At 34.4% G+C, this 15,114-nt stretch overlaps 1 protein-coding gene across 1 annotated transcript in view; it reads right to left on the reverse strand.

Moving 5' to 3' along the window:
• Cpne8 (copine 8) overlaps positions 1–15,114 on the reverse strand; it is a 194,091-nt gene that overhangs the window by 142,461 nt on the left and 36,516 nt on the right. The window contains exon 5 of the mRNA XM_047550827.1: positions 1,235–1,338. Coding sequence (XP_047406783.1) covers positions 1,235–1,338 — 104 coding nt within the window. The remainder of the gene's footprint in view (positions 1–1,234; positions 1,339–15,114) is intronic.

A 15,114-nucleotide genomic window follows, 5' to 3' on the forward strand; every position in this document is an offset into this window, starting at 1 on the left:
AATGTGAACTTAATAAATATTGTTTGATAAATGACGAAAACTTGGTACCCTGAAGAAAAGGGACTGTTACAAGATGATTTTCAAAAAGAAGCACTGCAAGTTATTTACTGCATACATTTTTTTTTGTTTTGTTTTGTTTGTTTTTTTTTTAAATACCAAGGATTGAACCCAGAGATTCTTAACCACTGAGTAACATCACCAATCCTTTTTTATATTTTATTTAGAGACAGATTCTCGCCCAGTTGCTTCATGCCTTACTAAGTTGCAGAAGCTGGACTTGAACTTGTGATCCTCCTGCCTCAGCCTCCCAATATAATCCAGCCTCCTCTGGGATTATAGGTGTGGGCCACCATGCCCACCTATGGCATACATTTTAGAGAAAACAAAAATGACTATTAACAGAAAAGAATCTTATCTTTACATTAGGAGGTAAATTAGGACTTTCTCAAATAAGATGTTGATAGTTTTTATTATTGAAAAGTATTTATAAATTTCGATAATGGTATTCTTAATATTTGTCATTTAAAATAAGACATTTATTTTTTTAAATGGTTGTGATGTTCATAAACTTCCTTTAAGTACTTTGATAGATTGAGCAACTTTTGTAATGTTTGATATTTCTTCCTTCCTCCCCAACAGATTTCGTTTAACCATAAGCAGAGACTTCCACAATCTTCTCTGTGGAACAAAGACTCAGTAATTAATAATACCTTGTAAACAAAGTGACTTCAGGTCTCTGTGGACAGGAATTTGAATTTGACAATAAAACTTTTATATGCTTGATTCAACATCAAAGTAGCAAGAATATTTAAAATATTAAAAATGCTACATTGCCACCCAGGGTCTTAAAAATACTGGGCTATCAAGAGATAAGAGGAAGTCATAGTAAAGCGGAGATCCATGTGCTATGCTAAGAAACTGCACAGAGCCATTAGCTATCAAACTGAGTTTACAAAAGAAATTGTAAGAAACCTACTGAGGCATCATAGGCTTGAAAGAACACCCATATTTACTGCCTAGTATGGGTAAACTGTTCCCTCATTTATTCACATATTTATTCGACAAGCAGGTAAGTGAAAAACCCACAAAATACAAGCAGTGTTGGGCCATACAGAATAGAACAAATCTACTTTCCTGCCAGTATAATCCAGTGCAACCACAGGACCCAAACTTATGTTATGAAAATTATCTTTAACAATCAATTTTAAAAACTGCAAGTTTTGGTGGCGCTTACAAGTCAAAACGAAGATTCTCTCTTTCTTCAAAAAAGTAGTCCAAAATAAACTTCCTTACAAAATCAGGATTCAAAGTATTATCAATTACTTCAGTTCTTCCAAACTGTTGAGAAAGACAAAGAAAGTTAAAGGTTAAAATCAAGCCTCATGAGGTTACTTACTGTAAGAATAATACTTAGTATTGATACAGTTCCTTTACAACATAAGCAATAAATATCCAAATGACTTGATCAAATAAAGTCTTTTAGAAAAGTTTTTAGAGGTCAGATCATCATTCCTGCTTACTCAGGGAAATCAGAAATGAGCTCTGAGTTCATTAAAAGCTGAGCTTCTCCTCGAAATTCATGTAACAGTAACACTTCCTCCCCTCTTTTCTTGAAAGCCAAATATGTTTCTAATCAAAACATGTACATTAAGTGTAAATTATTTTCCTAGTCTTGTATATACGTAAGTCAGGCAACACAAAGTCTCAATTGGAGGGGTCAAATACTCAGATTTCTCATCCTCAACATTTGTCAAAAACAATCCTTCATACACTAGAGTTTATCAGTCATGTTTTGGGGAGGATTTTCCTGTGACACATTTATGTCACAACAATTAGTCATCTTTGGTTTATTTTGTTGTAATTTTTATGGAATCTACAAGTTAAAATAAGAACTACCATTCTTGTGTATTTTTGAGATATGTATCTTAACTTTAGCTTAGAAAAAACAAGTTTCCCCATCTCTCAGCAAATAAAAACCCAGCAAGAAAAATCCACATTTGGTCCTCCCTTTTTCAATGTGAAGGAGGGCCATTAGGCACTGCTCCTAAAGACAGAGCATAAACACAAACTTTACAGATCTTTTTGTCCTTGGCTTTTATATTCTTCCCCTCCAACTGCCATGGAATTCTAATGAGGGAATTTTTAACCTTAGCTCTTGCATAACATTATGCAATCAAGCATGCTGTCTTATCAAAGAACAAACTTTTATTAAAGTTCAAGGAAATATTATCTTTTTAATAGGAAAAGAGGAAAAACTATGCTAATCCACTAAAATGTGAAGGTCAGAAGTTCTCTTAAATTTTATTAATAAGCTACAGCACAAAATATTGATGACAAAGGATTTACTAGGGCTGCTGCCAACTAGTAACGCCTCCCCCCCCCCAAAATAAAAGCACCAATGGACAGAAGCTTATGCCATTGGATAATATTTCATATCAAGGACCAAAGTCATACAGACAGATAATAACCCAGGTACTTAATTCAACATTTCAAAAATGATGACCATTTATATGATTAACAATATTAATATTATTAACAATATTAATAATTATAGGCACCAAGGTACCACTTACTGAGTACTTAGCACTTTTCCTACATTACTTTAAAGTTTTACTATAGCACCGTAAGGTGAGTATTACTAATCTCATTTTATAGATGAGAATACTGAGGCAGACAACATCAACCTAAGCCACTTCGGTTACAAAATCTACATTCTTTCTAGGACTTTCCTCTATTTAAGCATAGAACGTATCGTATCCTGGGGAAGATCCAACTATGGATCTATGCATGGTTTCTAATTTTAAGGAAACAGGAATAAGAGAATGTACCTAAATAACCAAAGGCTAGCAGTGCCACACGCATCAAAAGAGTACAGAGGACAAGAAGTTTAAGTGTGAAGTGGGGAGTGCCTAGGCCCCCACAGTCTTCCCACTGCCAGGAGGCAAACGGTTTCCAAACCTGAGCACACAACATCAAACTGGTAAATTTACAAAAAAAGCACAAGACTCTCAAACAGAAATTCAGCCAAGATCCATATTCCCTAGCACCCAAATCTGTCTTATGGTTTTTAACCCAAATCCATACTTAGAGGAAAATTTAGATGACAGAGTGAAATTCCCAGGGTAAGCCCCATTGAATTCCAAGCCAGCAGTTCCCTAGAGCCTAAGAGCTTTCTGTTATAGAATAATGATTCATCGGCAATAGGAACAGCTGAGTATGCTCTGCTATCTCTAGTAAATATTAATATGTAGCTATTAAAATTCTGATTTTTAGCTAATCATTTATAAATTATGACTACATCCATTCCAATGTCTTCTGACACATACCCTGAAGTTGCTTTTGAGGATATCACTAGTGACCTTCACACAGCTAGATCCAGTGGTCACTTTATGGGCCCCACTGCACTGGCCTGCTCAGCAGCATTTGACACATCCACTCCATCCTATCTGAAACAGCCTTTCCTGATACCACACTCTCCTATGCTTCTCTTATTCTCTCAGGCCTTCCATCTCCTATTTTTGGAGCACAGTTCTAGACTCTCTTCATCTGTCCCTCATCACTCTTCTCTAGGATGTGCCACCTGTTTCCTTGTGTTTACCTGTGTCCTCTCCAAAATTCAAGTGCTGCCATTGTGGTAGCACTTGGAGATGGGGCCTTTAAGATAACTTCCAAATGTATGTCATCAGCCCAGACTCACCTCTGAGTACAGACTCATGCATAGACTGCCTTAACTTACATATGTGGTTGTCTTACAGGCCCCTCAAAATTATCCTCCAGACATATCTAGATAGCACAACACCCCCCCCCCAAATCCTGGTAATTACAATGCCTACCTCCTATCAATAAGTGATACCACTATCCACTTTGTGAGTCCTCAGGTCACATATAGTCATGTACCCTAACTCCTCCTTTCCAACTCATCAACTTCTATTCATCACCACCTCATAAATTATCAATTCTAACTCCAAAACATACCACACAATTGTCTACTGCTCTCCAGATCTCCTATCATCAACTTGAATTCAAGCTTTTCATCTTTCTCGTGGGCTACTCCCAAAAGCCTTCCTAACTCACATGCTTCTACTCTCGTTTTCATTCAATTAATCCTCTATACGACATTCAAAGTAGTATTTGAAGAATATAAACATGATCTTGCCATTTCACTAGCCTAGAATTGTTAATGGGGTTACAGAGTACCTAGAATAAAATCACTTTGGTCTACAGAATCTGGTTCCTGTCATCCTCCCTGACCTCACAAGGGCAGTACCTTCTGTTTTCTTGCTGTGGCCTCCTGGCCTTCTGTTAGTCCCCTTTCACATCAAACCTGATGGATTCTGTACCTGCAAATTCCTCTTCCTAGAATGCTACTAACCCCACTCTTTTAGAGCTAACTTTTCTCACTCCCTAAGCCTTAGCTTAAATGCCAATATTCCAGTATCTAATTTTAAGTTGGTCCCATTTACCCACAATTGGTCTTATATCAAATTTTCTCCTTCTTCATAAAACTTACATTCTGGAAATACATATTTTAATTTGTTTTATGTTTCCTCCCATAGACAATAAGTTCCATGAAGGCAAAGGACATACATATCTGTTCGATTTTCACCTGTACAAAATTGAAAAAATGAACGCAACTTCAGAGTAATAGATCAGAAAGACTGTGCAGAGAGAGAAAAAAATCAACAGTAAAGTGTAATATAATACCAATTTTGACAAACTAAGTATATTCACAAAAACATACATAAAAATAGAAGGTAAATTAGAATGTTGTAGTTATATTGTTATTTTAATTTGATATTTATATTCATGAGTTTTTCTAATTTCCTATGATATGTTTTATTTTAAATATCAGAAACAAAAAACTTTAAACAGTGTTCCTGCTTTTAATTCATTATATTATGAAAAGTAAAAACCGAAAATAATAAGAAATCCACAAATACATTATGACTAGTTCAGCTCATGGGAAATATGTTGGTTCCTTCCCAGAGGCTAGAATATATTAGCTTTCAACCTAATGATTAATCTTTTTGACTTGAAATAAAATTTAGGTCTTAACTAATAACTTTTACTACTAAATAAAAAATGTCTACTTCTTTAGAAAATAGACAGCTGTGTAACATTCTATGCATATCAGAGAGGTTTAAAATATTGAGGAGAGACAATTATTAATAATATTTACTGATGACAAATGCCCAGAAATATTGACATATGAGAGAATTATAACTTGTGTCCTAAAAAGTCTTGTTCTGAATATTACCAAATCTAGATTTAGTCAAAAGTATGTACAAGCCTGGTTACAATAATCTCTGGCACAATAAACATATACAAATATGTATCAAGAAATTTTACATAATAATATGATATTCAGTTTTCATCATCTGATAATTAGGGAACTGTTTTTTAATTCACAAAGTGTGAAAGCTTTTATTTAAAAAATATGTAAATTGTGAGTTTTATTAGAACATACAACATTGCTTCTTGTAACACTTTAAGCAAAAATTTTCAAATGAACAATTCACAATCAAGTCTTTGAAGGTTTTTCTTTGTTTTATGCTTGAGCTAATCGGATAAATACCTACTTTTCAATTTAGGAACAAATCTTGCAGAAAATGATAGATTGGAAATACTCCTGATTTCTAAATCAACTAATTGTTAAACTGCTCTGGAGGAACAGTAGTGGAAGGAACAGTCAGTAATTCCATCTATTTATAGCACCAAGTAGTTGAACTCTGTTTTGAGAAAAATGTTCAGAAAGGTTTAATAAATTATAAAGGGACAGCACAACCCCCAGTCTTATATTTATTTGATTTTCAACTGAACATAAAGTGATGTAATAACAAGGTCATATGAACTAGTACACATTTTTAATTTTATATAATTAAATCTTAATAATACATAGAGGATACTTCCCAGAGCTTAGATAAGAGAAGTAGATAAACTTTATATGGTAAACAATATTAAGACAGACTACTAAGATAAATTCAAACCAAAAAGCTCAATTTAGGATATAAATATCCCACCTGACTAGAGGATGGCAAGCTCACACACACACACACACACACACACACACACACACTCATGCCTAGACACACATACAAAATTAAGATTTGACTTCTCATACATTTCCTCATAGAATTTAAACACTGGCCTTACCAGAGAATTGACCACCCTCTTCCTCTGAAGGAAAGAGATGTAGTTCTGTCATAACTTATCATGAAAGTTTTTTTTCCCCACAAATCAATAATCTGAAATTCATTTTTTTCTAAGATGACATTAAAAATCCAAAGGCTCTATCTAGATCTTACATTATTATAGATCAATCAGATGAAACTATACAGATATAAATATATGAATACAGAGGAAGAGAAATAGATTTCTTAATATTCTTGGTTAAGACAATGTTTCATGTAGAAACCTTCATTTAATTTTTAGGATCTTTCATTATTAGGAATTCACCTAAATCATTAATCATCCAAAAATATACCTTGATAATATCTCTGTATTTTTATAGAAAGGACTAAACTCCATCAAGGTTTAAATTATAGTATTATAAAAATACTGAAAACATTTTTGAAAATCAAATCATATCCTAAAAAATAATATTTTAAGGGACTGATTTTCGTAAGTCATCATCAGCCACTGATTCTGTGATTAGCGACATATTTTACAAATATAAAGAAAAAAACTACTGACTCAATTTATAAAGGGGTCCTTATTGGGGAATATGAGTTTTCTCATATATCAATTAAATGTTTGTATATATGAGGTTGAATATTTTTTTAAAATGAATCATGCAATGCTATGGTGTGAATATGGCTTGTCCCCCTGAGGCCCTGAACTAGAGGGTTGGTGCCCAGTTCGGCAATGTTGAAGGGGCAGAACCTTTAAGAGGGGAAGTCTCGTATAAGGTAATGAGGTCATGGGGGTGGTGCCCTCATGAATGAATTAATAATCTCAGGCGTGAGTCAGGTTTGATAGGAATGTTAAAAAAGAAGAAGAAAATTAAAAAAAAAAAAAGTGAGACTGACCACTCCTAGGTCTCTTGCTTCCTTACTTGCATGCATGCCATCCTACATGTGGCCATGTTCCCTGTGTACCACTAAATCATGTTTTAACGCAGCCAGATGTAGTACCATGTTATTGGACTTTCCAGCTATCACAAGTAAGGCTCTTTCCTTATAAAGTATCCAACGTTGGTAATTTTATTATCACAAAACCAAACATAACAGACACAGACCAAACACAGCCCAGACTAAGACAAGGGTATTTTAATCTTCCAATTATTTTACATAGGATGATTTTAACTTATATGATTATCTACATTCAACGGGTAATAGACTTGAAAAATGTAGAGTTTGGAGGCAGAGCACACAGGTGGCTAAGTTCTTCTAGCATTCATCTTCCCACAGACCAAATTACCATCTCAAGAGCTAACAAAGCCAAATGAGAGACCATAGTACCTGGTTTTAGCATAATAAAAAGAAGAGATGCATTCAATAAGGCAGGAAGGAAAGAGTTGTCAGTATCATCCCTCCCCCATCTCCAGAGTAAAAAGTAAAATACTCCTCGCTTGGAGGAAGGAGAGAGATTTATGACCAAGCCTTAGACCTAAAACCCAGCATCTGGCCCACCATGGTAAAAAGTACCAGGCATAGCCCATAACCCACGCCTCCAAGCCATCACCCATGGATAGAGAGACGGAACTGCTTCAGTCAGGTGAGTGACTGCCTATACTCACTCCTCAACCTCAGGCAGCAAAGAGGGGACCAAGACTCCACCAGCAGGCGAGCAGGGCACCAAAGTTGGCAAGGGACTTTTTCTTGGTGTTCAATGCTGGGATCACTGCAGTGAGAACCAACACTAAGCAAAAATCAAAGGCCCCATTCAAGGCCAGAGCTCACAGAGGGAGCCTCTGGGCACCCCCCAGCATCAGGCAGAGAACTGCTAATTAGCAAAACAGACTCCACTTTCAGCCTGCCCCGTTGCCAGCTTTGGAGTGGGTCTGGAACACATCCTGCCAACCATACAATGCAGGACCCTATAGCTCTGAGACTCAGACGTGACCCAGTTTGGTGGGCAAAGGACTGTCTATACCATATATCCCCCAAATTCAGGCAGCAGAGCTGTCCTAGACATGCCCTAGTACCAGGCAGAGACTCACGCCTTGGTGGAACACACTCATGTCTTGGCCTATAATGCCACCAGCGGCAGTATGGGCTTGGACGCACCCCTGAAACTGTGCAGGTTCTTAAGCTATGAGATTCAGGTGTAACCTACCTTAGTGTCAGAGATACTAATAAGTAAGAAGATAACATGTGAGTGTGTAGGAGTCACTGGTAGAAGTAACTATACAGAAAAATTCAGAAGGTTCCTACATTGTAAATTGGTACAAAAATCATTTATATCATCATTAGCATGAAAACCGAAAAATAAAATGCTACAGTTTAAATCTGGAAAGTCCCCTAAAGCCTTATATGCTGAAAGCATATGCCCAGCCTGTGGCACTATTGAGAGATTACGGGTGTTTAGGAAGTGACACCTAGTGGGAGGAAGTGAGGTCACCAGGGCATGTACTAGAAGAGAATACTGGGACCCCAACCTCTTCTTCTTTCTCTCTTTACTTCCAAGGCAACATAAGATGAATAGATCTCCTTTGCCAAATATTCCCACCATAATGTACTATGGAGCCACAGGCCCTTGGCAACAAAGTCAAGTGACTGTGGTCCAAAACCTCTGAAATCCATGAGCCAAAATAAATATTTTCCCTTGTTAAGTAGATTACCTCAGGTATTTTGCCACAATGACAGAAAACTGACACAAACAATTAACAACACCTACACTAATATATGATATAGGCAAAAATAGAAAGATGTAGGGGCATCAAAAATTCAAAAATGTGGTAAGTAAAGGAGTGCTACTGTAGATATTATTATTTATGTTTTCTCTCTATGCCTTTGTTATTGTCTTTACATTCATATTATATTGTTATCATTTCAAAATAGCAGGTTATAATCAAAATATAGATTTTATAAGCATCAAGGTAACCACAAAGCAAAAATCTTAAACTAAAAATAATAAAGAATCAAAACATACACAAATCAATTAACCACAAGGAAGACAGCAATAGGGGGAGAAAGAAAGGAAGGAGCTCCAATAAAACTCAAAGACAAGTTATAAAATGGCTGTAACAAGGCCTCACCTATTAGTAATTACCTTAAAGGTTAATTGATTAAATGCCTTAATTAAAAGACATACAGTGACTGAATGGATAAAAAGACAAGGCTAAATAACTGTTACTTACAAGAAACTCACGTCTCTTCCAAGGACACACAGGGACTAAAAGTGAAAAAATGGAATAATATATCTCATGCCAATGAAATCTAAAAGAAAATAGAAATAGCCATATTTCTATCAGAAAAAAAATAGGTCTTAAAAGCAGTAAAAGCAAATAAGGCTAGTATATAATGATTAAGAGATGAATTAAGCAAAAGGAAATAATAATTCTAAATATATGTGCACCCAATACTGGAGCACCAAATATCAATAGAACTAAAAACAGAAAGACTCCAATACAGTCATGGTAGGGGACTTCACACCCCACTTTTAGCAACGGACAGATCATCCAGACAGAAAATAAATAAGAAAACAGCAGTTAAATTATATGCAAGGCCAAAAGGAATTAACAAGACATCTATAGAATATTTCCTTCAATACTTACAGAACACATTCTTCTCAATAGTACACAAAACATTCATTAGAATCGATCACAGGAGAAATCAAAAAATTAGTTTCAACAAACTTAAAAACACTGAAATCAAACTGAGTATCTTTTCTGACCACAATGCAATAGAATTAGAAACCAATAACAAGAAAAAAAATTGCAAGCACACAAATACATGGGAATTAAACTGACTCTTGAACAACCAAAGGATGAAAGAAGAAATCCAGAAGAAAAATTTAAAATTTCTTGAAACAAATGAAAATGAAAAAACAAGGTACCAAAACTTTGGGGATATAGCAAACACAATTTTAAGGAGGAATTTTATAGTGATCAATGCCTACATCAAGAAACAAGAAAGATCTCATTTAAACAACCTATCACTCCATCTCAGGGAACCAGCACAAGAAGAAAAAAAAAATCAAATGGTAGAAGGAAAGAAGTCATAACTGTCAGAACAGAAATAAATGGAAAAAAAAACCTAAAAAGACAATACAAAGGATCAACAAAAGAAAAAGCTGACTCTTTGAAAAGATCAACTTGACAAATCCTCAACTAGTCTGAAGAAGAAAGAGATGTCTAAAGAGAACACAGAGATGAAAAGGGAGATGTTACAACTGACACCACAAAAATACAAAGGATCACTACAAATTATTATAAACAACTATAAACCAACAAATTTGATATCCTAGAGGGAATGGAAAAATTACTGGGAAAATATGCATTACCAACATTGACTCATGAAGAAATAGAAAACCTGAGCAGATCAATAATGAGTAATGAGATTAAGCAATAAAATGTCCACCATAAAGGAAAGTCCAGGACCACATGATTTCACTTCTGAGTTCTACAAAACACTTAGTACATTTAGTTTAATACCAATTCTTCTTAAATTATTTTAAAATATTGAAGAGGAAGGAATTCTTTTTTTTTAAGATTTTTTTTATTATTGTAAACAAATGGGATACATGTTGTTTCTCTGTTTGTACATGGAGTCAAGGCATACCATTTGTGTAATCATAAATTTACATAGGGCAATGTTGTTTGATTCATACTGTTATTTTTTTCCCTTCCCCCCACCCCTCCCACCCCTCTTTTCCCTCTATACAGTCCTTAAGAGGAGGGAATTCTTTCAAACATATTCTATTAAGACCAGCATTACCCTAATATCAAAACCAGATGAGAGCACACACAGAAAAAGAAAGCTATAGGCTTTCCTTTATGATTATAGATGAAAAAATTGTTTACAAAATGCTAGCAAACTGAATTCAACAGCACATTAAAAAGACTATTCGCCGTGATCAAGAGAGATTCATCTCATGGATGCAAGAATATTTCAATACCCACAAATCAATAAATGTAATGTAACACATAAAAAAGGGACAAAACCTACATGATTACTTCAATAGGTGCAGAAAAGATACTTGATAAAAATTTAACATCCATTCATGATAAAAAACTGAACAAATTAGGTTTAGAAGGAACAAGTATCAACATAATAAAGCTCATATAAAATAAAACAAGTAACAATACTGAATGGAGAAAAGTTGAAAGCATTTTTTCTAAGATCTGTAACAAGACAAAGATGCCCACTTTTGCCACTTTCACTCAACATTCTATTGAACTGTAACCAGAGCAACTGGATAAGAGAAAGAAATAAGAGGTATCCAAATGGTCACTGTTCACAGATGACAAGATTTCACATGTAGGGAGCCCAAAGACTTCACCAAAAACTTACTATAACTAATAAATGAGTTCATCAAAATTGTAGGATAAAAAATAATCTACATACAAAAAGCAGGAGTATTGTTATACATCAATATCAAGTTATCTGAAATAGAAATCAATCCCTTTTACAATAGCTACTAAAAAAATTAGGAATAAATTCAATCAGAAGTGAAAGATATCCACAACAAAAACTATAAAAAACACTGATGAAAGAAATTGCAAAGGATACCAAAGGCGGGGGGGTCAGAAATCCTATGACCATGGTTTACAAGAATTAATATTATTAAAATGTTCATACAATCCAAAGAAAACTGCAGATTCATTGTAGTCCCTATAATAATATCTTTGACATTCTTCACAGGACTATTTTAAAAAATTCTAAAATTTGTGTGGAAACACACACACACAGAGTAATCTTAAGCAAACAGAATATTTGAAATATTTGAACATTATATCTCACAGGGGTTGATAATCAAAATATAAAGAAACTTTACAAATTTAATAGCAAAAAACCAAATAACTCAATTACCAAATAGGCAAACAGGCATTTCTCAAAAGAAAACATTCATATTTTCAGGTGTATGAAAAAATGTTCAACATCACTAATCATCAGGGAAATGCAAATCAAAACCAAAATGAGAAACTACCTCACTCCCAGGAAGAAGAGCCAATATCCTTCCAAAAGATAAAAGATAACAAGTGCTGGTGAAGCTGTGGAGAAAAGAGAACCCTCACACTCTGTTGGTGGGAATGTAACTTAATGAAGCCATTAAGGAAAACTGTATGGCAGTTTCCAAAAACATTAAAGCAAGAATTACTGTATGATCCAGCAATTCCACTTCTGGGTATGTACATACAAAGAAAACATATGTAGAAGTATCTGCCCTGCCATGATCTTTGCAGCTCTACTCACAACCGTCAAGAAATGGAAACACCTAAGTGTCTATCAACTGATGAATGAATAAAGAAAATGTGGCACATATACACAGTAGAATATTATTCAGCCATTAAAAAAGAAGGAAATCTAGACATTTGTAACTACATGGATGGAACTTAGATCATTTTGTTAAATGAAATAAGCTAGACATGGAAAGACAAGTACCATATGATCTCATTTTATTTGTGGAATGTTAAAAAGTTAATCTTACAGAAATTAAGAGTAGTGGTAGTCACCAGAGGCTGCAGAGAAAGGGGACAGGGAGGTTGATCTATAATACCAAGTTATAGTTGAATAGGGATAAGAAGTTTTATCATAGTAATGAACAGAAGGATTTTTCTATATAGCAATTATGTATAGAATGTATCAAAAACTAGAAATAAAGAATTTTCAAAATTTACCATGAGGAAATAAATGTCTGAGGAGATCAATATGTTTAACCTGATTTAAACCTTACATAATACACACATATATCAAAACATCATATTGCCCCTTTAGTATGTTTAATTTTTAATTATTTTTAAAAATATTTATATTTCAGTTAAACAAATTTAATTTTAAAATCTTTGAAGTTTACTGAATGGTATAAAGGAAAAGAAAACAAGAACCATAAGATATAAACGTTAGTAAATTTCAAAGGTGCATGGTGGAAATTTTGTGAGGTTAGAAAAGACTTGTTATAATAACAGTTCAGTGGAAGTATTAAGAATTTCCTCATCCTTCCTCAAATATGTGTGTCTGTGTGCACGCACGCACGTGTGTGTTACATCTATTACTCAATATGGAGATGAATGAATGTTAAAATAGCTCAGTGTCAACAAAATAAAGCAGAGCAGAGACAATATCAAACTATAGAACTGTTTGCCTCTGAACTACAATCACTGTGGTTTATAAACAACTTCAGCTTGCTTTCTTTCAGTACATTCTAAGTCAGGGAATCCAGAACCAACTTAGTAATTTTAAATGCTTAAAGGTAATTCACAAGGTGGGGTACTTATGGAGAGCTAAAATCTAACTCAAAGAAGTTAATTGCAACATTTTCTGAACCTCTCAAAGTAAAATGCGTGCCCTTAGGGATGTTACTTTGCTATATCCACTTGCCACTAAGAGATTATCATATTTTATAATTCATGGCATTTAAGTATCATTTCTAGTTCTGACATTATTATGTACTGAAAGATCATTTTAGTTTTAAAAGATCCATTATTTCAAGAGCTTTCCATAATTCACAACATCATTAGAATTTATTAAAGAAAAAGTGGTAATTCTAATAGTGACAGAAGTAATTTTAAAATTGCAGGTTTCAAATACAGTTTAATTTAAAATAATTTTCTCTGTCTTTATTTGGAGACTTTTGTTTCATATTTTAAGCTCTTTTTTTACTCCCCCACCCCTTACCATCTAAAATGAATTTATATTGGAACAGAACATCTAATGTTAGTATGTTTTTCCATAGCACAACTGAATTCAAATAAAAACACAATCACTATGTTATCAGGATAATGTTGATACCTAAATCAGTAAATTAATTATACAGATATACCAAGACTGTTGGGAAAACTCTCCATCTATATATTGCATGCTCCTTGTGACAAAAACACATTCACCACTCCAGTCACACATTTGGCACCCACTTAATGATGATCTAATTGATAAATGGGTATTTTTTAATAAAGTCTCAAAAATTTCCTAGTCTGAAATATCATGACAACTAATTTCCATACCTGTAAAATAATGTTCAATACATAAAAAGTATTTGGAAAATTGATAAAATGATTAGGAAATTCTTTTTAAACTCCATAACATCATAAAACAGACACTAGCAAGGACATTTAGCTGAGTCCACCTTTTCCCTGATGACTGAATGTGGAGTGCTTGTAACAGGACATCCACTATAGTTCCTAAATATGGTTCCAGGAAACTCATTCTACTGTAAGAGGCTCTATGTGCTACAAAGTTTTTCCTCATGGTGGACTAACATCACCTCTTTGTCTCTCCAACCTTTGTATCAGAATTTTTTGTTTCCTTACGAACAGGATCAAGTTAGCATAGCCCCATTTCCAAATGAAAATATTCTAAGAGTTTGAAGATAATCATCATGACTACTCAGTCTTCACATTTTTCAGAATATACCTCCCTTTATTCACATGGCAGAGCTTCTATCCCTTACTTCAAGATGGTAATCCTCCTCAAACACACTTTTTTTGTTTTTGTTTTTATTTTTGTTTTTTGGCAGTACGTGGGATGAAAGCTAGCTACCACTAAGTCACATCTTTTTATTTTGAGACAGGATCTTGCAAAAATGGCCAGGCTGGTCTCCAACTTGGAATCCTCCTGCCTCAGCCTCCCAGTCACTGGGATTATAGGTATGCGCCAAGGTATTTGGCCATACTTGGCATTTTGATGGACTGAAATGCATAACTGAAAAAGTAACATTCCAAATTTGCTCCCACCAGAGCAAAATACAATAGTCATGCTTTGAATCACAAAAAATTGCCAATATTCAACCACTTTTGACCTACAAAAATGACAATTTCATATGGTTCAACATAATAGCATTATCTTCCTTGATGTAGAGCACTGCACATCCGTCAATGCAGCCTCAGATTGCATTAGCTTTTTAGCAGCTGTGTAACACCACAGCTTCAGATTAGGTTTGAGGCCAAGTAAATCCCATAGGTCATTTTCCCATCAACTGCTGAGCCTGTGTAAAGAATTTTATAAAATTATA

This window comes from Sciurus carolinensis, chromosome 4 (assembly GCF_902686445.1).
Source record: "Sciurus carolinensis chromosome 4, mSciCar1.2, whole genome shotgun sequence".
NCBI classification, from domain to species: domain Eukaryota; kingdom Metazoa; phylum Chordata; class Mammalia; order Rodentia; family Sciuridae; genus Sciurus; species Sciurus carolinensis.